The following is a 27,051-nucleotide window of genomic DNA, read 5'->3' on the forward strand; positions in this document are numbered from 1 at the left end:
ACAGCGCTTTGCACATAGTAAGCGCTTACCAGATACAATTTATCTTTTATTGGTACCCCCTCCCCCGCAGCGCTTAGAGCAGCGGTACATCCCCTGATCACCTCGTATCCCCAGCGCTTAGAACAGTGCTTTGCACATAGTAAGCGCTTAACAAATACCACAATTGATTTTTATTTGTACTCCCTGCGCTTAGAAGAGCGGAACATCCCCTGATCACCTCGTATCCCCAGCGCTTAGAACAGCGCTGTGCACATAGTAAGCGCTTACCCGATACAATTTATCTTTTATTGGTACCCCCTCCCCCGCAGCGCTTAGCGCAGCGGTACGTCCCCTGATCACCTCGTATCCCCAGCGCTTAGAACAGCGCTTCGCACATAGTAAGCGCTTACCCGATACAATTTATCTTTTATTGGTACCCCCTCCCCCGCAGCGCTTAGCTCAGCGCTTAGCGCAGCGGTGCAGCCCCTCGCTTCTCTTTCTGGTGATGATCCCGTCTTGCTTCCGCCCGTGTGCCTCCCCCCAGGAGACCGTGCCCGGGCCGGTCGGCGCCGCCCAACGTGGCATTCCGCCCAGAGCGGGAGCTCCACGGGAGCTGGACTGGGACTAGATGCAGGGGACTAGGCGGGCCATCCCGGGCCGGCGACGCGCTCACCGTGGGTGGGCCTCCGGCGGGGTGGTGCAGGTGAGGCGGGTCGGGGCCGGGCTCATGGGGCTGGGAGTCCTCCACCAGCAGGCAGGGGGTGGTCGGCGGGGAGAAGGCGGGGTCCGACTGGTCCTCGGGGGCGGCGTCCATGTGCAGGCCTGCGGAGGAGGGGGGTGCGGGTCGAGGCTTTGCTTCCTTGCACCGTTGCTTCCTTCCTTCCTTCCTTCCTTCCTTCCCGGGCCGGGCCGAGCGGGGCCCAGGCCTCGGCTGCTCCGGCGCGGGGGGAGGGGCCGCTCCGGCGCGCTCCGGACACCTCACCCCTCCCTCCCCCTCTCTCCCTTCCCGCGCCCTCATTGGCCGCCGCCCCCGCCACTCGACGGGCGCCGCCGCCGATTGGCCGCCCCCTCCCGCGGGGCGCCCCGCCCCCGCGTTGCCCCGGCAACGCTCCCCCGCCGGCTGCGGAACCCGGTCCTTCCCTCCCCCCCCCCCCCCGGGAGACCTTGGGAGGGCATCTCTTCCTCACCGTACTGTCAGCGTGGGGTTGAGCGCCGGGCTAAGCGCTGGGGGGGATGCAGGGGCATCACGTCGTCCCCCGTGGGGCTCACCGTCTTCAGCCCCATTTTACAGATGAGGTCACTGAGGCCCAGAGAAGAATGCTGGCATTTGTTAATAATAATAATAATAATAATAATAATAATGTTGGTATTTGTTAAGCGCTTACTATGTGCAGAGCACTGTTCTAAGCGCTGGGGGAGACACGGGGGAAATCAGGTTGTCCCACATGGGGCTCACAATCTTAATCCCCATTTTACAGATGAGGTAACTGAGGCCCAGAGAAGTGAAGTGACTTGCCCACAGTCACACAGCTAAGTGGCAGAGCTGGGATTCGAACTCATGACCTCTGACTCCAAAGCCCGTGCTCTTTCCACGGAGCCACGCGGGTGCGGAGCGCTGTGCTAAGCGCTGGGGGAGATGCAGGGGCATCACGTCGTCCCACCTGGGGCTCACCGTCTTCATCCCCATTTTACAGATGAGGGCACTGAGGCCCAGAGAAGAAGAATGCTGGTATTTGTTAAGAGCTGACTAGGTGCGGAGCGCTGTGCTAAGCGCTGGGGGAGATGCAGGGGCATCAGATCGTCCCCCGTGGGGCTCACCGTCTTCATCCCCATTTTACAGATGAGGTCACTGAGGCCCAGAGAAGTGAAGTGACTCGCCCACAGTCACACAGCTGACAAGTGGCAGAGCCGGGAGTCGAACCCATGACCTCTGACTCCGAAGCCCGGGCTCTTTCCACTGAGCCACGCTGCTTCCCCTTTGGTTAAGCGCTTACCAGCGCTGGGGGAGATGCAGGGGCATCAGATCGTCCCCCGTGGGGCTCACCGTCTTCATCCCCAGTTTACAGATGAGGTCACTGAGGCCCAGAGAAGAAGAAGAAGAATGCTGGTATTTGTTAAGCCCTTACTATGTGCAGAGCACTGTTCTAAGCGCTGAGGTAGATACAGGGTAATCAAGTTGTCCCACATGAGGCTCACAGTTAATCCCCATTTTACAGATGAGGGAATTTAGGCCCAGAGAAGTGAAGTGACTTGCCCACAGTCACACAGCTGACAAGTGGCAGAGTGGGATTCGAACCCATGACCTCTGACTCCCAAGCTCAGGCTCTTTCCAGCGAGTCACGCTGCTTCCCAGAATAATGATGTTGGTATCTGTTAAGCGCTTACAGACTGTGAGCCTGTCACTGGGCAATGGGAATTTAAAAAAAAAATGTGAGCCCCACGTGGGACAGTCTGATGACCCTGTATCCACCCCAGGGCTTAGAACAGTGCTCTGCACAAAGTAAGCGCTTAACAAATACCATAATTATTATTACTGGGCAGGGATTGTCTCTGTTGCCGCATTGTACATTCCAAGCACTTAATACAGTGCGCTGCACATAGTAAGCGCTCAATAAATACGATCGAATGAATATGTGCCGAGCTCTCTTCTGAGCGCCACGGGAAAGACAAGGTCATCAGGTTGTCCCACGTGGGGCTCCCAGTCTTCATCCCCATTGGACAGATGAGGTCACTGAGGCACAGAGAAGAAGAAGAATGTCGGTATTTGTTAGCGCTTACTATGTGCCGAGCACTGTTCTGAGCACCGGGGGAGAGACAGGGTCTTCAGGCTGTCCCACGTGGGGCTCACGGTCTTCATCCCCATTGGACAGATGAGGTCACTGAGGCACAGAGAAGAAGAAGAATGTCGGTATTTGTTCAGCGCTTACTATGTGCCGAGCACTGTTCTGAGCGTCGGGAGAGAGACAGCATCTTCAGGCTGTCCCACGTGGGGCTCACGGTCTTCATCCCCATTGGACAGATGAGGCCAGTGAGGCACAGAGAAGTGAAGTGACTTGCCCAAAATCACACAGCAGACAAGTGGCAGAGCCGGGATTAGAACCCACGACCTCTGACTCCCAAACCCGGGCTTTTTCCACTAAGCCACGCCGCTTCACATGTCTTCCATTCTCCGGCCTCCGGCACGACTGCGCTTTCATCCTTTCGATTCATTCTGTCCATCGTCTTGATTGAGCGCTTACTGTGTGCAGAGCACTACACTAAGCTCTTGGGAGAGGACAATATAAAACACAAACATGCACCCGAACCAGACCCAAGAGGAGCTCTCCTGATTTCCGCCATTCGTACTCCCTGAGGCCTCCCATCTATAATAATATAATAATAATGTTGGTATTTGTTAAGCGCTTACTATGTGCCGAGCACTGTTCTAAGCGCTGGGGTAGACACAGGGGACTCAGGTTGTCCCACGTGGGGCTCACAGTCTTAATCCCCATTTTACAGATGAGGGAACTGAGGCACCGAGAAGTTAAGTGACTCGCCCAAAGTCACCCAGCTGACAAGTGGCCGAGCCGGGATTCGAACCCATGACCTCTGACTCCAAAGCCCGTGCTCTTTCCACTGAGCCACGCTGCTTCTCCATGGGGGAGAGGGGCGGTGTCAGGCTTCCCCCTCATCCCAACTCTGAAGGAGCGGAGGCTGCTGCGAAGTTTTCCAGCCCTCTCGACCTGAGGGGCCCAAGGCCGCAGTCTCGATCAATGAATCAATCGTATTTATTGAGCACTTACCGCGCAGAGCACTGTGCCAACCGCTTGGGAGGGTACAAGATGACAGCTTTGGTAGATATCAGACGCCATCAGACACCAGAGGCAAACAGAAACAAACATCAGGCCCACAGCCAGCTCCTTTCCTGCTTGGGAGGGAGCAGAGCTGGAACAATCCGTCTGCCCTCCCCCCGCCCCGGAGTCCTCCCTCCTCTACCACCCCCATCCCACATCAACCACTTTTTAGAACCTCTGGGAGAGGGAGAAGGGGATGACTTCTTCCAGAGCCTCAAATCCACCATCTGGAATTTTTCGTCTCACCTCTCCGAGCTAAAGGGGACGGACCCGACTAGATGATGCTAACTTTGGCATTCGTTAAATGCTTACGATGTGCCAGGCGCTGCATTAAGCACTGGTTGTCGGGTCCCACATGAGGCTCACGGTCCAAGTAGGAGGGAGAACGGGTATTGAATCCCCATTTTGCAGCTGAGGGAACTGAGACATGGAGAAGCCAAGTGACTTGCCCAAGGTCACTCAGCAGGTAAGTAGCAGAGCCCAGATTAGAATCCAGGTCCTTCTACTCCCAGGCTCGGGATCTTTCCACTGGGCCATGACGCGAGCGGTGTGTTGGATGGGACCGGTGTGGGGATAGGGAAAGGGAGACTGGGATCGGGGAGGCCGGCATGAAGATTGAAGCGGGAATCCCGCTTCCCAAAGAGGTGGGCCCAGACCCCAGCTGTGGAGACCTCGACCCCACCACGGAATCGGCCTGCTGCAACGAGGCTGGAACGTACTCCGTCCCCTAGTCTCGGTGTGATCTTCTCCCGCACGGGCCTCGACAGCCCCTAACCCCAAGACTCCACCCTTCTCGATCCCCTCCTCGCTCAGCACCCTGTTCCTATCCCCTTGCCCCCAGCTGGCGGACGATGTCACCCTCCCACCACCCACGCCGGGCTCATCTCCTTTCATTTGAGAAACGCCCATCTTCCAACTCTCACGCTCAATCTGTTGCCAGGCCTTACCGTTTTTTCCTAATAATGAAGCTATTGATGAAGCGCTTACTCTGCATCCCCTCCCTCACACTCTCCCCCCAGTCTGGGACTCACTTCCCCCACCCACTGTGACAGAACCCAGCTCTACTCACATCCAAAGCCTTCCTAAAATCCCGGTCCTTCTAACAAAGCCTTCTCTAACTCCCAGCACCCCCACGTCACATCGACCCAGCGTGACTCAGTGGAAAGAGCCTGGGCTTGGGAGCCAGAGGTCATGGGTTCGAATCCCAGCTCTGCCACTTGTCAGCTGTGTGGCTGTGGGCGAGTCACTTCACTTCTCTGTGCCTCAGTTACCTCATCTGTAAAACGGGGATGAAGATTGTGAGCCTCATGTGGGACACAACCTGATTACCTTGTATACCCCAGCGCTTAGAACAGTGCTCTGCACATAGTAAGCGCTTAACAAATACCAACATTATCATCAACCCACCAGCCACCTCTAGCACTTGTATATTTACTTGTACCCTCCCCCAGCATTTGTGTATCGATGTTCAATTCTACAGTCAGATATTGAGACTCTTCTATTTGTCAATCTTCGATGTCTTCTCCCATTAGAATGTAAGCACTCCGTGGGCCGAAGATGTTTCTCTGGTATCAGTTGCCTTTTCCCAAGCTCTCAGTAGAGTGTGAGGCTTCCAGTGGGCGTGCAATAATTTCCATCATTACTACCGCTCCAGGAATAGAAATCTTCACACCCAATTTCTCCCACCCTCCACCTCCCACTTCAGCACTTCTGCATCAGCTAAGCACTTGGGGCCTCACCCCCTCACCCCACCGGTGCCCTGACATACATAGATTTACATTCTCGCTCTCTCCCCTCTGTAATTTATTTCAGTGTCCGCCTCCCCCGCTAGAGGAGGGTCGGGCTCTTCTCAAGTACTTCTCAAGTACTTGGGCCAGTGCTCCTCACAGAGTAAGCTCTCAGTAAATACTATCGATTGGTTAATTGATTGAAAGGAAGCAGTGGCCTGGAAAGGGTCACATTGCTCTCCTGGCCCGGTCCTCCGGCGAGAGCTGCGCCGAGAGAGCGATCGATCAGCCACGTCTTCTCGAAGCGGCGTAGCTCGGTGGAAAGAGCCCGGGCTCGGGAGTCAGAGGTCAAGGGTTCTAATCCCGGCTCCGCCGCTCGTCAGCTGTGTGACCTCGGGCCGGTCATTTCACTTCTCTGTGCCTCAGTGACCTCGTCTGTAAAAGGGAGATGAAGACTGTGAGCCCTATGTGGGACAAGCTGATGACCTTGTATCTACCCCGGTGCTTAGAACAGTGCTTGGCACATAGTAAGCGCTTAACAAATACCATCTTCTGTTGTGTCAGATGGCCTAGCCCAAGGTGCACGTGGCACAGTGGAAAGAGCCCAGGTTTAGGAGTCAGAGGTCATGTGTTCTAATCCCGGCTCTGCCGCCTGTCAGCCGTGTGACTTTGGGCAAGTCCCTTCACTTCTCGGTGCCTCAGTTCCCTCATCTGTAAAATGGGGATTGAGACGGTGAGGCTCACGTAGGACAGTGGCTCAGTGGAGAGAGCCCGGGCTTGGGAGTCAGAGGTCATGGATTCGAATCCCGGCTCTGCCACTTGTCAGCTGACTGTGGACAAGTCACTTCACTTCTCTGTGCCTCAGTTACCTCATCTGTAAAATGGGGATGAAGACTGTGAGCCTCACGTGGGATAATCTGATTACCCTGTATCTACCCCAGAGTAGATACTTAGAACAGTGCTCTGCACATAGTAAGCGCTTAACAAATACCAACATTATTATTATTACCCCGGCGCTTAGAAGAGTGCTCGGCACATAGTAAGCGCTTAACAAATACCATCATTATTATGGCTATTATTAACCTCTAGACCCCTCTGCCAGGGAAGAGAGGACAACACAAGGAGACGCTGCTGTGGGCCCTCTGCAGTGTTCAGCATTGCAGCAGTGTGTGTGTGTGTGCGGGGGGGGGGGGGGTGTCTCCTGTGTCCCCCACCAGACTGGCAGCCCCTGGCAGGCAGGGCCAGCATCTCCTTCCCTCTCTGCGTCCAGGCCCGGCTGCGGGTGCCGGGAGGCGGAGGCTGTGTGCTCTGCACATAGTAAGCGCTCAGTAAATACTATCGAATGGTTTGGAGAATGCATGCGGCCAGGCTGGGGTCCGCGGAGGGTGGTGGTGCTGGGAGGGGGGAAGGTCCCAAGCTGGAGAGAAGGCTGCGGGCGCTGGGGGGGGGGAGGGGTGGTCCCCCCTCCCTCCCCGCCTCATCCCTGCTCCGCCCCTTGCCCGGATCGCGCTGCAGAGCATCCCTCCATCCCCTCCATCCCCCCCCGCAACCCGCAGCCCCGCCCCCGCCCCTGCAGTGCCGGGTCCCCGCCCCCCCCGGGTGGCCTTAACCAACGGGCGGCCCCCTCGGCCGTCCTTTAAGAGCGGCGCCCGCTCTCTCTCCGCCGCGGTTTCCATGGAGACGGAGGCCGGGCGCCGTTGTCATGGAGACCGCCCCGGACCCGGGGCGCTGCGGCCCCGGCGCGCCGCCCGTTCCGAGCCCCGGGGAGCCGGGGGCGGCGGCCGCGCGCTGGGACCCGCGGAGGCACTCGCTCCTCATCGTGATCGGCGACATCAGCAGCGACAGTCAACTGCGGACCGTGCGGGGACACCTGGAGCAAGGTCAGCCGCGATGCCCCGGGCATCCTGCATCCTCCAACCCTGAGCATCCCGCACCCCCCGGCCCTTAGGCGCTCTCTCTCCTCTTCCTCAGCTCCCCGGGCCTCCGGCCCGCGCCGCCCCGCCGTTCCCGGGGTGCCCCGGTTGGGGTCTTTTCCCCCCTCTCTGCACCCACCTCTCCCCTCCCCGAATTCCAGAGGCTCCCTCTTGCCCGACGGCCCCGGAGCCTTCCTGCCTCCTGTAGGCCTCACGCTGTGCCACTGCACCTGCCAGACCTGTCGAGGCTCTCTTTGGAGGGAGGGTCAGCGCCGGGTCCCCACGTGCGGGGAAGAGCTGCGGAAGGGTCCAAGGTCAACATCGGTGGCGCAGCGCTGCGGGGTAGCCCGCCGAGGGGAAGGGGAGACGGAGACCCAGAACCCTCGACCCTGGAGGGCAGGGCAGCGGGCTGTGAGCTGGGGGGCAAGGGAGGGAAGAACCACCCTTTCAACGCCCCTCAAACCGCCTGGCCCCTCTACTGAGAAAATCTGAGAGTCGAGTAAACCCGCAGTGGAGTTCGATGCAAACTTCATGGCCCTCAGCCCGGTCCTGCGGCATCCGAAACCCGACTCCGAGGGTGGAGCTGCAGAGAGCTTGGCGCGACCCTGTCCTTGTCCCAACCCTGGCCCATCCCTGACTCTGCCTCTGCCCCGGCCCCTTCCCCACAGCCCCCGGCTCTGACTCCTTAAAGGCCACAACCTGACCCCCCCGGTCTCTGCCCCCGAGAAGAGAGAACACAGCCGTATGATTTTGGGGGAAAACGGTCAAGGGCCGTCCCAAAGACACCCCGGTAACAGTCAAGGTTTCTTGCCCTCCTATAGTTGCTCCCAGAGGCCCTCCCCCGGGGTCCCCAGGCTTCAGAGGTAGACCAGGCCCGAGACCTGGCCGTGTCTGGCAACGCCAGCCCCCGGTCCGGGCCCGGCCGGCCTCAGCCCCCTGACTCCCCCTACCCCCGGCTCCATCTCCCTCCAGGGATCCGCTCATGGGACATCGACCTGTCACTCTGCGACCTGAACCAGCAACTGAAACTCTTCATCACACGGCACCTGGCGCACTTCTCCTCAGAGGTTAAAGGTCAGGCTCAGCCACAGGGGGGTGGGTTCAGAGCAGCTTGTTTCCTGCCCAGGAGCGGGGCCCGCTGGTGGGGGTGGAGAGGGGCAGAGGGTGGGCGGGGGAGCATCAGCTGCCCAGGCCTGAAGCCAGAAGGGAAGGGCTCAGTACATCTCACGGCCCGGGAGCAAGGGGGAGGTTTCAGGGAGCCTGACCCTGGTGTTCTATGACTGGCAGCTGTTCCCCTAAACCAAATCGGCCTGACACGCGGCTTCTCTTTCCTCGCCTCTAGTCCCTCCCACCCCCCGAGGCCCCTCGGCTTAGCCTCCAAACCCTCCCCAGAAGGCGAGTCTTGGACCAGTCAAGTCCACAGGCTTTCGTGGGGCCAGGCTCCAAGGACAACAGGATCCCCTAGGCCCCTAGGTCAGGCAAGTTGGGTCTGAGCCCTCTGCTGCCAGGATTCTCCAGGCCCTTTTATAAAAGTGCCAGTCTTTCTCATCTCTGCTAGAAACAGGCCAGCATGGGCTCTTGGTATATCAACTGGAGGAAAGACCCCCATCGCTGTCACTTATCCAGGGGGTAGATTACCCAGGCTGCTCAACTCCCTACTTCCTTCTCGCCTTTCCCCTTGAAACTTCTCTTTTCCCAGCGTCAGAGGCTGGGAGTGGGGGTGGACTGGGGCTGGAAGAGGAGTAGGGGGAGGTCTGATCCTCTCGGCCGAGCTGTGGGCCCCGTGTGGGAAGGAACCGGGGGACCAGTAGTCCCTTCACCCCCCTTTCTAGAGCGGGCTGACCCTAAGGAGGGCGAGAGCCCATGGACCAAGCAGGCCCTACCAAGTCCCTGCCAGCCCTTACACGCTCTCCCATTTGGAACAGGGACTTGATCTAATCCCAGTTCTGCCACAGGTCTGCCATGTGACCTTGGGCAAGTCGCTTCACTTCTCTGGGCTACCTCATCTGTAAAATGGAGATCAAGAGTATGAGCCCCATGTGGGACGGGACAGTGTCCAATCTGATTGACTTGTGTGGACCCCAGCATTTAGTACTGTGCTTGGCACCTAATAAGCATTTAACAGATACTATAATTACTATGTGTGCGTGCATACACACACGCACGAGCACACACCACACACACACAGAGCTTCACGGAGGCTAAAATGATTGAGTTGCTCCTGTGCAGCCCCAGGCCCCCACCCACCCTCCCCTTGCTGCTGAAGAGAGAAGGCACCCGACTCTGGTCTTCCCTGGGACAGACCATTTGTTTTCCGGTGACGGTCAGGTATCCGTCCGTCCGCCGACGGTCCCAAGTTCTGCAGGGAAGAATAACTTCTGTGTTGTTACAACCCTACCCTGAGGAGAGGGAGAACTTCAAGGAAATCAGGCTGCGGGGCCGAGAACTGCGGGGATGGGATCCATGGGTGGGCTCTTGGGAAGTCGGGAAGGTCCTAGTCCCTGAGAGTACCTAGGAAATCCCAAAAGGTTCCCCTCACTTCCCCCGGCCTGTGGCTAGAAAGGGACTTATCAACCCCTCTGAGCCCAGGCCCATGGGGGCTTAAGGGAACCAGAGGTTTAGCTGGACCACATCGAGGTAAAAGGCCCTTGCCCTGGGCCAAGTCCTGAAGCTATGTGCTGTCAGACTGGTGCAGGGTCCAGAGAGTCCTCCAGAACCCACTCTGGTCAGAGCCCACGTCGGAGGGTGTGGGGAGATGCTCGGTTGTCTGGCCTAGCAGTAGGTGTGAGTGCTGCTTTCTGTGCCACGGGCTCCCGGACCTGGAGCCTGGCTAGGGATCCCAGCCCTGGGCATCCTAGCCCTGAGCATCCTACCCCCGGGCAGGGGTCAACGAGTCCAGGAGAGAGGAGTCGGACATCCCCCTACCCTTAGACCCCGTGAAGCGACGGTCCACCTCCTCCACCCTCCTCCTGTGCTAATGGTGACTCAGCTCCAGCCTCTGCCGCCATGGCCTCCCGGCTGCTCTCCACATCACTGAGCCCGGTGATGGGGGGTTTGGGGGGAGGCGGAAGGATGGACACGTTGCTGTCCAGACCCAGTGATGGCTCTCAGCTTTTGGATTCTCTGACCAGGCCCAGGGATAGGCTGGCTCCATTCCTTCAATGGGGAGTGTCCTGGCCCAAGATTCGTGGGGGTGGTGGTGGTAGGGGAGGAGGGGAGAGGGGGTCAGTACCACCAGCCCGGTTGTGGAGTAGGGGGCTTCTGCTGGACACCCCCAAACCTCTGGAGGTAGATGAGCCCAGAGGCAGAGAAGAGCTGGATCACCCCGCGGGCAGGGAGAGGAGCAGGTCACAGGCTTGGCGTTATCACTACCCGGGGCCCTTGCCTCGACCATCTTACGGGCCTCTCCCTCCCCCACGGTGGGACGGGGGCAGGGGTGGACCCAGAGCTGAATGAGTGTGGCTGGGGCGGCAGAGGGAGGGTTAAGGCTCCCAGAACGCGTCATGGAGCACGAGCCCCGCCTCCCTCCCCTCCCCTCCACCCAACGCTGCGGACTCATCCAGTCGCAGCCTCAGCAGGTCAGGGGCACCCCTGTCGTCTCCATGCCGGCCCCTCCGCCCAGCGCAGGGTAGGAGCGGGCCGGGTCAGGGTGGGGACCTGGGAGGCACGAGAGGAGAGAGGGCGGCCCGGGGGGGGGGGGGTGATGGTGTCAGAACCTCAGGCCACCAAAACGGGTGGGGCAAGAGGGTTGGGGACAGCATCTCCGGACGGGGATGGGGATCGGGGGCCGAGTCCCTGGTTGGACCATAGTTTGGGGAGATTGGGAGCCGAGTCTCTGGTTGGATGGTAGTTGCGGGGGTTGGGGGCCGAGTCCCTGGTTGGACGGTAGTCCGGGGAATCTAGGGCTGAGTCCCCGGTTGGACGGTAGTTGGGGCAGGGGGAGAATCGGGGGCCAAATCCCTCGTCGGAGGGTAGTCGCGGAGGGACCGGGGGCCAAGTGTCCGGTCGTATAGTAGTTGGGGGGATCAGAGGCCACCTCCCTGGTTGGACGGTAGTTTGGGGAGGGGGATCGGGGGCCCAACTCCCTTGTTGGACGGTAGTTGTGAGGGAATAGGGGGCCGAGTTCCTCGTTGGACGTTCGGGGGCCAAGGCCCTGGACGGATGGGGAGGGCGACCATTGGGCGCTGAGTCCTTGAGGAGAGAGGGGATATACGGAGGTGGGGATTGTGCCACAAGAGCAGCCACCCCCATGACCACCCACCCCTCCCCCTCCCCAGCTGCCGCTGCAGCATTTCCCAGCTGCTCTCTGGAGGGACCGGCCCCCCTGGGGAGCCGGGAGGGGTCACAGAGCTGACGGGGGGCCTTCCGGTCACTGTTAGGTTGCACCCTTCTTTCTGGGGGCAGGGGAGAGACTTCTCTGCGGCCCCCGTCCACCATCGGGGGGCCGATGCCCCCCCCAACCCTCGTTTCCCAACCTGGGGAGCTGGGAGGAGTGGAGACCCCAAGGCCCCTCACCCCTGCGCAGACAGCCAAGAAAATAGCTTGTCATGGTGGGGTGGGGGGAGGGGGGAGGCGGAGCTAAGCTCGTGCACGGTGCGGGTGCATACACACACACACACACACACACACACACACTGCGGCACACTGCAGCTGCCGGAGCTGCCCCCCCCCCACCCCCCATCGCCACCATCACCAACACATACACATACACATACACACACACACACACACACACACACATCACTGTGGATCCTGAGAGATCCCCGGAAGACTGTCCCCCTAACCCCAGATAAAAAGAGAAAAGAGGATACGGCCTCTTCTACACAGACTTTGGGGGGTGGCGGGCTGGGGGGTGTCCAGTCAGCTAAGGCAGCTTTGCCGCCTCTCGAATGGGTCACTCTGTCTCGACTGCTCTGCCCGACGTTCTGCTTTCTGTCACCCACCCACGCTCACCCGCACCCTAGGCCTCTCATGAATTTAGGGAGGGGACGGGGGGAGGAGGAGAAACAGGTGCCCACCTTCATTCGTCTTCTAGGCCACCTGCCCCCTGCTCTCTTTCTGGTCAAGGTCTGTGGGCTGTGCTGAGGTATCTTTAAGGGGAGTTTGAGGGGATGACACTGCTTCCCACCTCCCAAGGATCACTGGCAAGACCCTCTCCCCATGAACCCCGGGCTGTGTGTTCGGAGGGACTGGGGGTGCTGGCCTGGGGCCGGGGGAGGGGGACTGGATCGGCCTTTCCTCAGTCACTCTTCCTGCAAGGGTGTGTGGGGTCAGTCCCCCCTGGGGCCGGGTGGGGATTCTGGATCCTGACGGTGGGGGATATCGGTCAGAATGGCAGGGCCCAGACCTACCCCCTGCCCCCCAACCCTCAACGTGGTAATTTCCCCCAGGGCTGTGCCAGGATCCCGACACTGGAGGAAGACAAAAGCCCCTTGTCCGCTTGAGGGGTGGGGGGGAGGGGGGAGGAGGGAGGGACACATTCTCCCCAGGATGCTCTGCGGCCTCCCCAGCAATCCCCCCGGCCCCGCTCTGCCCCTCCCACCCAGGCCAGAGGACCCTCAGCCATCACAGCGAGACCCTCGAGACCGTCATCCTCGTGAACCCCGCCGCCAACAGCATCAGCTCTGAGGTGAGGAGGGAGTAGGGGGGCCTTCCTGTGGACCACCCCTCCCCCCCCCCCGTCCCCCGGCATCAGCGCCTCCCCATCCCCCCGTCCCTCGGCCGCAGGTGCGGACTCTCCTAGCTGCCCCTTCAGCTCACAAGCTGCTGATCCTGAGCGGGCAGGCCACCGAACCCACGGGAGACCTGGTTCTGCAGAGGGGCACCTTCTCCCCGCGCAGCTTCGCCCAGATCCTGCTCGAGCCTGAGGTGAGTGTGCCCGCTCCCCCCGGGGAGGGCCGGGGGCCGGGGGGGCCGGGGCGACGAGCGGACGACCAAGTGCCTCTCGCCGCCCTCAGGTCTCCCAGCGGCTCCGCCCCGGCGAGCCCGGGCCCCAGGCCTCCCTGACCGTGTCCGCCCTCGGGGAGGGCGACTGGGGGCAGGGGGCGCCTCTGGGCCCCGGCCAGAGCCTGGTCCTGCGCCTGAACCCGGAGCCGGCTCTGCCCGCCATGGACGGCGCGGCCGAGTTCGCCGAGTATGTCTCGGAGACGGTGGACGTGCCGTCGCCCTTCGACTTGCTGGAGCCGCCCGCGTCCGGCGGCTTCCTGAAGCTGTCCCGGCCTTGCTGCTACATCTTCCCCGGCGGCCGTGGCGACTCGGCGCTCTTCGCCGTCAGCGGGTTCAACATGCTGGTGGACGGTGGGTCGGAGCGGCGGGCCTGCTTCTGGAAGCTGGTGCGCCACCTGGACCGCATCGACTCTCTGCTGCTCACGCACATCGGCGCCGACAACCTGCCCGGCATCAACGGGCTGCTCCAGCGCAAGGTGGCCGAGCTGGAAGAGGAGCCGCCGTCTCAGGGATCCGGTGGGGGCGGGGGCGGGGGCGGTGGGGGCTACGGCGACTGGGTCCGCAACCTCATCTCGCCCGAGCTGGGGGTCGTCTTTTTCAACGTGCCCGACCGCCTGCGCCTGCCCGACGCCACCCGCCGCGCCAAGCGCAGCCTGGAGGAGGCCAGCCTGGCCGTCCACTACCTGGACCGGCTGGGGATCGTGCCCGAGCCCCTGGCCCGGCCGGCGGGCGCCGCCGCCCTGGAGCCACTGACCCTGTTCCACAAGCTGGGCGTGGGCCGCCTCGACCTCTACGTGCTGAACCCCGTGCGGGACAGCAAGGAGATGCAGTTCCTCATGCAGCGCTGGGCGGGCAACAGCAAGGCCAAGACGGGCATCGTGCTGGCCAGCGGCAAGGAGGGCGAGATCTCTGTGCCCTACCTGACCTCCATCACGGCCCTGGTGGTCTGGCTGCCCGCCAGCCCGGCCGAGAGGATCGTGCGCGTGCTCTTCCCCGGCAACGCGCCGCAGAGCAAGATCCTGGAGGGATTGGACCGGCTGCGCCACCTGGACTTCCTGCGCGCCCCGACGGCCACGCCCCGCGACCCCGCCGGCCCCGCCGCCGCCGCCGCCAAAGGTAAGCAGAGGGCCGACAGCAAGGAGAGCCTCCGAGGCCCCGCTGCCACGGCCACGGGCACCAGGCCACCCCGGAAGGAGGAGGCGGCTGAGGAGGGCGCCAAGGAGGCCCGCTCTGAGCTGGCCAAGGCCGAGAAGGCCAAGGCCGATAAGGCCCGCACCGAGGTGGGCGAGGCCCCGCGGACGGAGAAGAGGCGGCCGGCGCGGGAGCGGGACAAAGGAGCCAAGAAGCACGGGCGCGAGAAGGCAGCGCGGATGGATGAGAAGCGGGACAAGGAGAAGCGGGACAAGGAGAAGCGGGACCTGAAGAAGGAGCGCAAGGAGCGCAAGGACGAGGTGCGGCGTAGCGACGAGCGCAAGAAGGAGGTCAGGCCGGAGCCACGGCGGCCGCCTCGGCCCGACCTCAAGGCCTTCACCCCCGAGGTGCGCAAGACCCTGGTCAAGGCCAAGGCTCCCGGCCGAGCCAAGCTAGACAAACCCCGCGGCGCCCGGGGCGACAAGGAGCCGCCACCACAGCCCACCGCACCCGCACCGGCCCCGGGCCCCGCGGTGCCGGCCCCGTCCCCCCCGGAGGACCTGAGCCGAGACGTGGAGGTTCTGCGACTGGAGCAGCTGACCGTCCCACCTGGCCCGGCCCCCGAGCGGTCAGCCCCCGGGGAGCAGCCCAAGGGGACGGACCAGGCCACCCCGACGCCGCCGGTGACCCTGGCCAGGGAGGCCCCGGAGGAGGCCGGAGAGGATAGCGAGCCCGAGGCCTGCGAGGATGTGATCGAGAAGGCAGAGGTGGAGGCCATGGAGGAGCCGGAGCAGCCGCCGGAGCGGTCGCCGGAGCGGTCGCCGGAGCGGCCGCCGGAGCGGCCGCCGGAGCAACCGCCGGAGGTGGCTCCCGAGGCCGTGGGACCCCTCCGGCCTCCCCGGCTAGACGTGCCGCGACCCCCACTGAGGGCCCGGGGCCCCGAGAGGGACGAGGCGCTGCTCGGCGGCCCGGCCGGCCCCGAGCACGTGTCCTACATCCAGGACGAGACGATCCCCGGCTACTCCGAGACCGAGCAGACCATCTCGGACGAGGAGATCCACGACGAGCCCGACGCAGCCCCCCGCTTCCCCGTCGCCGCCCTCGAGCCCCCCGGTCCCACCCCGGCCCCCTACGCCCCGCATCTGGTGGCCGCGCCGCTGGCGGAGGAGGAGCACGTGTCGTCCACCACATCCATCACCGAGGGGGACAAGCTCTCCTCCTTTGCCACATCGGTGGCTGAGGACCAATCCGGGGCGTCGCTGACGGCTCCGCAGACGGAGGAGGCCGGCCGGGGGTCCCTGCCGCTGGACACGGGACCCAGCATCCCCTCGTCCCGCACCGAGGCCACACAGGGGCTGGACTACCTACCGTCTGCAGGCACCATCTCGCCCACCTCCTCGCTGGAAGAAGATCGGGGCTTCAAATCACCGCCCTGCGAAGACTTCCTGGCCTCCGGGGAGGCCGTGGGGAGGGTGCTGCCCGGAGCGGGGACCGTGGTGGCGGTGACGGCTGAAGAGGAGGAGGAGGAGGAGGAAGAGGATGAGACCCCCAACGTGGAGCAGCCGGAGAAGCTGCGGGGTCCCCCCGGGCCCAAGCTGTTCGACCCCACGGTGACCCCGGCGGTGCCATCGCCCTCACCCCCCGGGGAGGGTGGGGAGCTGGAGGAGCGCTGCCTCAGCCCCGACGACAGCACCGTCAAGATGGCCTCGCCGCCCGCATCAGGACCCCCCAGCGCTGGCCACACCCCCTCCCACCAGTCGCCCCTCGAGGAGAAGGCCGAACCCCAGACCTTTGAGGCAGCCGTGTTGCAGGGAGGAGCCCAAGCCACATTGCCCGTGGGCCCCGTGGGCCTAGGTGGGAAGGGCCAGAAAGGGGCAGCAGAGTCAGGACCCCAGCAGGGAGAGTTCGAGGACACCGCCTCTGTGGAGCCGGGGCCGGCCAGTGCCGAGTCTGCGGTGAATTTGGAACCCGTAAGTCCCACCAAACGCTCAGAGTCCCCAGGGCCCACAGCACCGCTGAAGCCAATGAAGATCTCGGAGCCCACAGAGATCTCAGAATCCAAGAAGTCCACCGAGGCCCCAGAGCCCACCGAGATCTCTGAGCCCGCAGCACCCCCGGGACCCATCAAGATCTTGGAACCCACAAAGATTTCTGAGTCCATGACACCGCTCGAGCCCACAGAGATTCCGGAGCCCGCCAAAGTCTCGGAATCTGAGAAGCCCACGGAGGTCCCAGAGCCCACCAAGATCTTAAAGCCCATAGCACCAGTGGAGTCAGTGGAGATGTCAGAGCCCACAAAGATCACAGACCACGTAAAGACCTCGGAGCTCACGGCATCACGGGAGCCGATGGAGATCTCAGAGCCCACCGCATCGCCAGAGCCGGCCAAGATCTCGGCACCTGCCTCTATCACACCCACCGCACCCCCAGAGCCAGTGAGAATCTCAGAGCCCATAATGATCTCGGAGCCCACAAAGGTCTCGGGGTTCAAGGTGCCCATGGAGGCGCTAGAGCCCACCAAGATCTTGGAACCCATAGCACCACCACTGCCAGCAAAGATCTTGGAGCCCGCAGCGATCTCAGAACCCCCAGCCTCACCAGAACCCACAAAGATCTTGAAGTCCACAGAGATCTCAGAACCCGAAGCCTCACCAGAGCCCACAAAGATCTTGGAGTCCACAAAGGTCTCAGAACCCCCAGCCTCACCAGAGCCCACAAAGATTTTGGAATCCCCAGCGATCTCAAAACCCAAAGCCTCACCAGAGGCCACAAAGATCTTGGAGTCCACAACGATCTCAGAACCCCCAGCCTCACCAGAGCCCACAAAGATCTTGGAATCCCCAGCGATCTCAGAACCCAAAGCCTCACCAGAGCCCACAAAGATCTTGGAATCCCCAGCGATCTCAAAACCCAAAGCCTCACCAGAGGCCACAAAGATCTTGGAGTCCACAACGATCTCAGAACCCCCAGCCTCACCAGAGCCCACAAAGATCTTGGAATCCCCAGCGATCTCAGAACCCAAAGCCTCACCAGAGCCCACAAAGATCTTGGAATCCACAGCGATCTCAGAATCCCCAGCCTCACCAGAGGCCACAAAGATCTTGGAGTCCACAGCAATCTCAAAACCCCCAGTCTCACCAGAGCCCACAAAGATCCTGGAATCCCCAGCGGTCTCAGAACCCAAAGCCTCACCAGAGCCCACAAAGATCTTGGAATCTACAGTGATCTCAGGACCCCTAGCCTCACTCGAGCCCACAAAGATCTTGGAGTCCACAGCGATCTCAGAACCCCCATCCTCACCTGAGCCCACAAAGATCCTGGAGTCCTCAGCAGTCTCAGAAGCCAAAGCCTCACAAGAGCCCACAAAGATCTCGGAATCCACAGCAGCCTCAGAACCCAAAGCCTCACCGGAGGCCACAAAGATCTTGGAGTCCACGGCGATCTCAGGACCCCCAGCCTCACCAGAGCCCACAAAGATCTTGGAACCCACCAAGATTTTGGAGTCCAAGGCACCACTAGACTTCGCAAAGTTCTTGGAGTCCTCAGCCCCATCAGAGTCCAAAGAGTTCTTTGAGCCCAAGGCATCACTAGAGCCCAAGAAGATCTCGGAGCCTACGGCACCACTAGAATCCACAAAGATCTCAGAGCCCAAAGCATCGCCGGAACCCGCAAAGATTCCTGATCCCACAGCACCATCGGAGCTCACAAAGGTCTCTGAGCCCACAGGACCATCAGAACCCACAAAGATCTCAGAGCCTGCCAAGATCTCAGCGTCCACCAAGATTTTCGAAACCCCGGCACCGGAGTCCACAGCACTACCAGAGCCCACAAAGATCTCGGCGCCCACCAAGACTTCGGAAACCCCGGCATCGCTAGAGTCCACAAAGTTCTCGGATTCCACGGCGCTACTAGAGCCGACAGAGAGCTCTGAGATCGTGGCACCACTAGACTCCACAAAGTTCTCAGAGTCCCCAGCACCACCAGAGCCCACAAAGACCTCAGAGCCTGCCAAGATCTCAGAGCCCACCAAGATTTTAGAAACCCTGGCACCGGAGTCCACAGCACTACCAAAGCCCACAGAGGTCTCTGAGCCCGCGGCACCACTAGAATCTTCAAAGTTCTCAGAGTCCCCGGCAACAGCAGAGCCCACGAAAATCCCTGAGCCCACAGCTCTACCAGAACCCATAAAGATCTCTGACCCCACGGCACCACCAGGAGCCACAGAGATCTCTGAGCCCCACGCATCACCAGTAGAACCCACAAAAATCTCAGAGCCCAAGGTACCACCAGAACCCAAAACACCATTGGAGCCCACAAAGATCTCACAGCTCACTGCACCACCAGAGCCCACAAAGTTCCCTCAGCCCACATCACCACCGGAGCCCACTAAGATCCCTCGGCCCTCATCACCACCAGAGCCCACAAAGATCTCTGAGTCCATATCACCACCCGAGCTCACAAAGATTTCTGAGCCCAAGGCATTGTCACCAGAGCTCGCAAAGATTTCTGAGCCCAATGCATCGTCACCAGAGCCCACTGAAATCTCAGCGCCCAAGGCACCAGCAGAGCCCACGGCACCACCAGAGCCCACAAAGATCTCAGAGCCAAAGGCACCACCGGAGCCCACAAAGATCTCAGAGCCCACAGCACCACCGGAGCCCACGGCACCACCAGAGCCCACAAAGATCTCAGAGCCAAAGGCATCGCCAGAGCCCACAAAGATCTCAGAGCCAAAGGCATCGCCAGAGCCCACAAAGATCTCAGAGCCAAAGGCATCGCCAGAGCCCACAAAGATCTCAGAGCCCAAGGCACCGCCAGAGCCCACAGAGATCTCAGAGCCCACGGCACCACCGAGGCCCCCGGCACCACTAGAGCCTACAGAGATCCCTGAGCCCAAAGCATCGTGGGAGCCCACAGCGATCTCTAAGTCCACAGCACCGCCGGAGCCTACAAAAATCCCTGAGCCCACAGGACCGCCGGAGCCTACAAAAATCCCTGCGCCCACGGCACCACCGGAGCCTACAAAGATCCCCGAACCCAAAGCATCACCAGAGCCCACAGAGACCTTTGAGCCCTCGGCACCACCAGAGCCTACGAAGATCCCTGAGTCCAAAGCGTCGTGGGAGCCCCCGATGATCTCTAAGCCCATAGCACCACCAGAGCCCGCAAAAATCCCTGAGCCCAGAGCACCGCCAGAGCCGCAGGCCCCGAGTGCCAAGACCCTCCCCTCGGAGGAGCCACCCCAGTCCCAGTGGGGCCGCTCCCCTCAGGTTCCAGGCGTCGGGCGGCTCGGTGGAGAACCCCAGCGCCTCTACTGCCCCACGGGGATGTCCCCGGCCGCGGGCCCCGGCCCGTGGCCCGACCTCTCCCCGGCAGATCCGCGGTTGCTGTCCTTCTCCGAAGACAGCCCGAGCCGAGAGACCTCACTGGACATCTCCTCCCAGCAGCTGACTCCAGACAGCCTCAGTCCGCTCCAGGGTGGCGACCCCAGTCCCCCGGGCGGTCCCCGGGCCCAGGACAGCCCCGAGACAGCCCCGCCTGCCACCGCGGTGCCGGGGGAGGTCGGAGCGGCCCCGGGGGGCGACGGGCCAGGCCAGGCCGGGGAGCTCGGCGGCCACCGGGCCCCGGGGGCCGAACCGGGCCCGGCGGGAGCCTCGGACGTTTTGTGGACGGCGCTGGAGGAGGACGCCTCCTGGAGGGAGCTGAGCTGCGAGCGGAAGGTCTGGTTTCCCCACGAGCTGGACGGGGCCCCCGACCCGGGGTCAAGGTCACGCTATAGCGAGGAGCGGGAAAGCAGGTTCCTGGACGAGGGTCCGGAGGACGGGGAGGGAGAGCGGGGGGCGACCCCGACCCCCGACCCCGCGCCCTCGCCCTTCGAGATCCTGTCCCCGCCGGGCTCTCCTCCGAAGGCCCCGCTCCCGGAGCCCAGGCCCCGGCCGCCCGCCCGCAGGGAGCCCCCCTCGCCCTCCTGGCTGGCCGAGATCCCTCCCTGGGTGCCCAGGGAGCGACCCCTCCCGCCGGCGCCTTCCTCCCCGGCGCCCCCCGCCCCGGCGCCGCCACCTCCGACGCCGTTCCCGTGGAGCGTGGCCGACTACGACAGCGTGGTGGCCGCCGTGCAGGAGGGGGCGGCGGAGCTGGAGGGGGGGCCCTACTCTCCGCTGGGTAAGGACTACCGCAAGGCCGAGCGGGCCGGGGTCGAGGGGGAGGAGGGGCGGGAAAGCTGCGCGGAGGCTCCCGTCCGCGGGCCCGGGCATCGGGAGCCGGAGCCCGTGGGCGTGCAGGGGACGGAGCTCAGAGGACCGGAGCCGAAGGCCGGAGAGTCGAAGGCCGGAGAGTCGGAGGCCGGGGAGCCGGAGGCCGGGGAGCCGGAGGCCGGGGAGCCGAAGGCCGGGGAGCCGGAGGCCGGAGAACCGAAGGCCGGGGAAGCGGAGCCGGAGCCGGAGCCCAGGGAGCCCACCCCTTACCCCGACGACAAGGCCTTCCACTACGCCGACATCTACGAGCAGGTCCTGCTGGCGAGGCCCGGCCCCGTCCGCCCCGCCCGGGAGCTTCCGCACGGGGTCCCCGGGGCTCCCGGGGCTCCCGGGGCCCCTCCGGGGATCTCCGCTAAAGAGGCGGCGGCCGGGCGGCAGACCCCGGCCGAGAAGGAGCTGTCGTCCCCGGCCTCCCCGAGGGACGTCCGGGCCGCCGCCTTTGACTACGCGATGACCCCGGCCCCGACCCCGGCCCCGAAGGCGTCGGGCCCGGGCCCGGGGCCGGAGGAGCCGTCGGACGAGAGCGACCCGGAGCCGGAGAAGGGGGCGCGGGAGCCGCCGGAGAAGGAGGCCCAGGCCCGGAGCCCCGCGCGGCCCAGCCTGGATTTCCCGGCCTCGGCCTTCGGCTTCTCGTCGCTGCGGCCCGCCGTCCCCGCGCCGCCCTCGCCGGCCGAGCCGCGCTCGGCGCCCTGCGGCTCCCTGGCCTTCTCCGGGGACCGCGCCCTGGCCCTGGCCCCGGCCCCCGGGCCCCCGGGCCGCCCGCGCCCCGACGACGGCCTGGAGGGGACCAAGGCGCCCAGCCTCGACTCGGCGCTGCCCCGCCTGCCCCGCCCCGGCTCGCCGGCCCCGTCCGAGGACTCGTCGTCCGAGGCTACCACGCCGGTCCTGCCGGCCCGCGGCCTCTGGGACCTCGGGCCGCTGAGCTCCGGGGCCCCCGCCCCGCCGGGGCGCCGCACGGCCAATGGGCCGACCGACGGCAGCCCGGGCCCCGGGCCCAGCCCCCCGAGCCCCGAGCCCCCCGGCCCCGCCAGCCCCCCGAGCTCCAGCCCTCCCGGTCGCCGCAGCCCCCCGAGCTCCAGCCCCCCCGGCCTCCGCGGCCCCCCGAGCTCCAGCCCCCCCGGCCTCCGCGGCCCCCCGAGCTCCAGCCCCCCCGGCCTCCGCGCCCCCCCGAGCTCCAGCCCCCCCGGCCTCCGCGGCCCCCCGAGCTCCAGCCCCCCCGGCCTCCGCGGCCCCCCGAGCTCCAGCCCTCCCGGTCGCCGCGGCCCCCCGCCCCCCAGCCCCCCCGGCCGCCAGAGCCCCCCGACCTCCAGCCCCCCGGGTCTCCGCAGCCCCCCGACCACCCCCAGCCCCCCCGGCCTCCGCAGCCCCCCGACCCCCAGCCCCCCCGGCCGCCAGAGCCCCCCCGGGCCCGACAGCCCCCCGTCCCCCAGCCCGCCCGGCCTCCGCAGCCCGCCGGGCCTCCGCGGCCGGCCGACCTCCCTGCTCCCCGCGGAGGCCGCCCCGGGCCCCGGGGCCGCGGGCCGGGGCCGCAGGGCTGGGCGGCCGAGCCGCGGGCCCCCCGCGGGGACCCGTCGCCGTCCTTCCTCAACCCGTCCCCGCCGCGGGGGGCCGACGACAGCGACGCCTCCGCCGACGAGGCGCGTCCGGCCGGGCGCGGGGGCCGGCGGCGGCCCGGGGGCTCCGGGGGCTCCGGGGGCTCGGCGCCCGCCGAGGAGACGCCCCCGACCTCGCCCAGCGACTCGGGCTCCTCGCAGTCGGACTCGGACGTGCCCCCGGAGACCGAAGAGTGTCCGTCCATCACGGCCGAGGCGGCGCTGGACTCGGACTCGGACGCGGACTTCCTGCCGGTGGACAAGGCCGGGGGCGGCGGGGCGCAGGCCCAGCGGCCCGGGCCCGACCCGCCCCCCGCCGCCGCCCCCGACCCCCGCCCGGCGCCGCCCCGCCCGGACGTCTGCATGGCCGACCCCGAGGGCCTGGCCGAGCCCGGCCGGGCCGAGCGGCCCCGGGACAGGGAGAAGGGCCGCCCCGGCCGCAGGGCCCCCGGGCGGCCCAAGGCGGCCTCCCCGGCCCGGCGCCTCGAACTGCGGACCAAGCGCTCTCCCACCCCGGCCAAAGCGCCCGCCGAGCGAGGCCCCCGGGCCCGGGCCCGGCCCCCGCCGCCCGCCGGCGACGACAGGGACGGACACGGCCCCTCGCCCCCCAAGGGCTCGGCCGGCGGCCTCAAGGCCGGGCCAGGTGAGGGGCCGGGCCGGGCCGGGCCGGGCCGGGTGAGGGGCCGGCCCGGGTGAGGGCGGTGGACGCCGCTACGGGCCGGGAGGGAGAGAGGGGCGCGGGGAGGAAGGAAGAGGAGGGTAAGGGGGTGGGCCGGGGTCCTCTCTCAGCCCCCTCCTCTCCCCCCTTCCCCAGGAGCCGCGGGGCCGAAGGGCAGCTCGGGCCCCCCGGTCTACGTGGACCTCGCCTACATCCCCAACCACTGCAGCGGGAAGAACGCCGACCTCGACTTCTTCCGCCGCGTTCGCGCCTCCTACTACGTGGTCAGCGGCAACGACCCGGCCAACGGCGAGCCGAGCCGGGCCGTGCTGGACGCGCTGCTGGAGGGCAAAGCCCAGTGGGGGGAGAACCTACAGGTCCGTGGGCGCGGGGCGCCGAGGCGGGTGCGGACGGGCGGGCCGGAGCGGCCGAGGGCGGGGGGCGGGGGGCGGAGGGGGGACCGGGGAGGCCGGAAAGGGTACGGAGCGGGCCCGGGCCGGGGGCGCCCATGCCACCTCCCCTCCCATCGGGGTCTCTCTCCCATCCCCCCTCGCCCCCCAGGTAACTCTCATCCCCACCCACGACACTGAAGTGACCCGCGAATGGTACCAGCAGACGCACGAACAGCAGCAGCAGCTCAACGTGCTGGTCCTGGCGAGCAGCAGCACCGTAGTCATGCAAGATGAGTCCTTCCCGGCCTGCAAGATCGAGTTCTGAGAGCCCGACGGCCGCGCCCCGCTCCGCCCCGGCCCCCGGGCCTGCCCCCCGGCCCCGCCCCCGGCCCCGCCCCGAGCCCCGAGCCCCGACTCCTCCGGGGAAGGGATGGGCGGGAGTCCCGGGGTCCCCGGGGGAGAGGCCATTCTCCCCCTCCTCCGGCCCCCGCAATGCAGTGTGTCCCCTCCCCAGCCTGGCCGGGGCCCGAGAACCAAAGGATTTATTTTTTTGTTTCCCCGGAAAAGAAAGAGGAGGGTGCGGAGTGGGGACCCACGACCACCTCCCATTCTGCCAGATTTCACCTCCCCCCAAGGCGGTGCCCAGGTCTGCGGCAGGGCGGGAGAGGGGACACGGCCGGCCAGACCCCTCCTCTCAGGGAGAGCCAGGCCCCCTTTCCCCAGGGTGCCCCATTCCCGTTTTCTGGATCTATCCTGCCGCCCCAGCCACCATCCCCGCCCCCCGCAGCCCCTGCCCCCGCAAGAGGGTTGAGTGTAATTTACTGTTGCCCGCGGTGGGGTGCTCGATGCCCAGGGTTCTGTGCCTCCCCTTGTCCTCTCCCACCTGCCCCCTCCCACCGGGGTCCCGGCCTAGGTTGCGTCGAGCCCCACTCTGTGCTGCACTGCCTTCCCCCAGTCCATCCCTTACATCTGAATGTCTCCAAAGCCAAAATTTGAAGCCCCTCTGAGGGTTGGGGGTGGGGTGCTCCCTCCTCCTCCTCCTTCTGCTCCCTCCTCCTCCTCCTCCTCCTCCTCCTCCTACTCCACACTTGTCCTGCAGTTTCCAGCTCAGGCCTGATGGGAAGCTTGGGGAGGGTGGCTAGCGCAGACCCCAGTCTCCCTCCCCTGCCTTCGTGCACCCCCCAAAAACACACACACACACCCAACACACACACACAGAGCACCCACTGCTTGTCTTCTCTGCATGCGGCCGACCGCCCTGACCTGGTTTGCCAAGGATTGGGGCCGGCCCCCGGCCTGACCCCAGCCCTAGCTGACCCCCGGCAGGGCTCGATCCCATCCCCCTCCGGGCAGGAGGACGAAGAGGAGGAGGAGCTGTATGGACGAACTCTCCCGAGGGGGTGAGGGACGGAGCCGCGGGGTTCAGGAAGGGGCCCGCTCCCCCTCAGGGCGGCCGCCACTCCGGACCTGACCAGCCGCCTGGTCTGTCTGCTCAGTGGAACGAGGGAAAGCCGAAGCGCGCCCCTCTTTCTCTTGCCCCCTCCCTGGGGCTTGCCCCGCTCCGCCCCGCCTCCAGCTGCTGTAAAAGGAGCCGCCTTCGACACTCCAATAAACCACGCGCATCGCCGCCCGCCCGCCCTCTTTCCGCCGTTTCCCCTTCCCGCTTCCTCCTCCGCACTTCCCACCCCGTGTGGGAGTCCAGGCCTTGCTCTCCACATGAGATCGCCACACGGCCGCAGGAATCAGCCCTCAGGCCGTAGCAGGGGAAGGAAGGGGAATTTGGGGAGTGGGGCATCGGGCGTGGGTTAACTGGGGTGGAGGGTGACCGTGGTCCCGGGTCCAGAGCTCTGAACGTCCCCACACACACCCAGCAGGGGAAACAACTGGAGAGGGGTGGATGCCCAGGTGCCCCTCAGGAACCCACAGCCCCATGCCACAACTCTGGTGCCCCCCAAGAGACTCTTCCAGGCCGCGAGCAGCTGAGGCCCATGGCACGACAGGCGAGGGCACCGTTGGCAGTTTCTCTGCGGCCCAGACCCCAGCCCTGCCAGCCGGGAGATCTCGGGTGAGCTCACCCTACACTGTCCCGTCCCTAGGTGGGACCAGAATGGCAGCGGATCGGGCCGGCCCCAGCCAGATTGGTTTGGTGGGGCAAAGGGTTCTGCTTAAACGGGCAGTTTCCCCCAGCAGCCGGGGAAGAAGCTATGCCTTTGGTAAATGCCCCCAGATAGTCAGCAGCCCCACCTGGAAGGGAGGACCCTGGAGGGGAGGCCCATTACTAGTGTACTTGCATTCACTGAGCACCCAGTTGGTGTGGCACACTGCAACGTACTGGGTTTTTGAGGTACAGATTAACCAAGGGGCACATTCCCTGCCCGCAAGGAATTTACACCCTTAAGGGAGAGACAGAGACACGTTCAGAATAAATTGAGTGGACTCGAGTGGACTGAGTGCTAAGGAAGAGGTACAGAAATGCTAGAGTTGCCCGATGGGATGCTCTGGCTCAGAGTGATGGCAAATTAATCGGGGAAGGCCTGTTGGAGATGGTGGGATTTTAGAAGGGTTTTGAATATGGGGAGAGCTGGGGTCTGTTTGATGTGAGGAGGGAGAGAGTTGTAGCCGGGAGAGTCCAAAGTGAGGGACAGCTAAAAGCTTGGCTTAATTAATGGACACTCCGCTTGGGCCGCCCTCCTTGACCCATGAGAGCGGGTCCTATGGACCAAACCCTTCCACGGGGGTCTTCCCCTACATGACTACCCGCCTGTAGCCGGCACACACTCACCAGTGCCAGGAGAGGCCCTACCTTCTGAAGATCCTGGAAGCCCTGTGGGTTTTCAAAATGAGGAGAACCTGAAGGATGGAAGAAGGGATGGTGCTGAATGGGAGATGGGGTGCTGGGTCTGGGAGGGAGGGTACCACGGGCATCTCCGGGCTGGGCAGGGAGTGATTTCCAGGGATTTAGCAGGGCTCGGTCTTGGGAATTGGTGATGGTGGAGGGAAGTGGGGTGGGGGGAGGGAAGTGTGTGTGTGTGTATCTGCAGGCACAGTCCCTGCAGAGGTTAATTGGCCCAGGGTGCTTGGAGACATCCGGGAGCGTAGTACCCGCTGATGGTCCAGGTCGGGAATGACTCCAAAATCGAGCATCTTGCCCCCTTGACCTGGGGGTGAGGCAAAGTGAGGCGGGGCCCATCCTCTTCGGGGCTCCTGGAGTCAAGGACCTCTGGCCCCCGGCCAGAGATCGCCCACACAACCAAACACCCTTGGCCAGCCCCAACCCAAGCCCGCTGCCGCTCTGTCACACACCATGTCCATGCCCTGTCAACACCGTCACCGGTTTATTGAGCTTGCACAATGTCCCCTACCCCTACCCCCCGCTACCCCCCACCCCCATAGACCTTTGGGAAAAGCTTCACAATCCTAGCGGGGCCTCAGCTGGATACCAAAGTGGGGTCAACCCCGGAGTGCACGGTTCCCAGCAGGAGAGCGGGCCCTGGCCGGCCTAAGAAATATATATTAAACTTCTGCTTGAGCCTCTACAATGATCACCTCTGTGCTGATTGCTTATGACAGAACCTGATTCTCTCCCCCACAGGCCTGCGCCCTCCCTGGCCCCTCACAGCCAGCGG

The 27,051-nt window shown here is 64.3% G+C and overlaps 2 protein-coding genes across 2 annotated transcripts in view; one reads left to right on the forward strand and one right to left on the reverse strand.

Moving 5' to 3' along the window:
* TP53BP1 (tumor protein p53 binding protein 1) overlaps nt 1-900 on the reverse strand; it is a 29,396-nt gene extending 28,496 nt beyond the window's left edge. The window contains exon 1 of the mRNA XM_039912871.1: nt 653-900. Within this exon, the coding sequence (XP_039768805.1) occupies nt 653-793 (141 nt within the window). The 5' untranslated portion in view covers nt 794-900. The remainder of the gene's footprint in view (nt 1-652) is intronic.
* Nucleotides 901-7,209: 6,309 nt separating this feature from the next.
* MAP1A (microtubule associated protein 1A) lies at nt 7,210-25,052 on the forward strand. The gene is made up of 8 exons (XM_029070608.1): nt 7,210-7,419; nt 8,425-8,526; nt 12,999-13,081; nt 13,180-13,320; nt 13,410-22,035; nt 22,179-23,018; nt 23,190-23,410; nt 23,595-25,052. Exons 1-8 carry the CDS (start codon nt 7,242-7,244, stop codon nt 23,748-23,750), a joined length of 10,347 nt encoding a protein of 3,448 aa, XP_028926441.1. The 5' UTR covers nt 7,210-7,241; the 3' UTR covers nt 23,751-25,052.
* Nucleotides 25,053-27,051: the final 1,999 nt, after the last annotated feature.

This window comes from Ornithorhynchus anatinus, chromosome 8 (genome assembly GCF_004115215.2).
Source record: "Ornithorhynchus anatinus isolate Pmale09 chromosome 8, mOrnAna1.pri.v4, whole genome shotgun sequence".
NCBI classification, from domain to species: Eukaryota; Metazoa; Chordata; class Mammalia; order Monotremata; family Ornithorhynchidae; genus Ornithorhynchus; species Ornithorhynchus anatinus.

Bases quoted from the DNA above. Each gene is read 5' to 3' on its own strand.
- MAP1A (XM_029070608.1), top strand. From the start codon at position 7,242: ATGGAGACCGCCCCGGACCCGGGGCGCTGCGGCCCCGGCGCGCCGCCC. The intron at 23,019-23,189 runs GTGAGGGGCCGG...CCCCTTCCCCAG, and splicing joins CGGCCTCAAGGCCGGGCCAG to GAGCCGCGGGGCCGAAGGGC. The intron at 23,411-23,594 runs GTCCGTGGGCGC...CTCGCCCCCCAG, and splicing joins AGTGGGGGGAGAACCTACAG to GTAACTCTCATCCCCACCCA.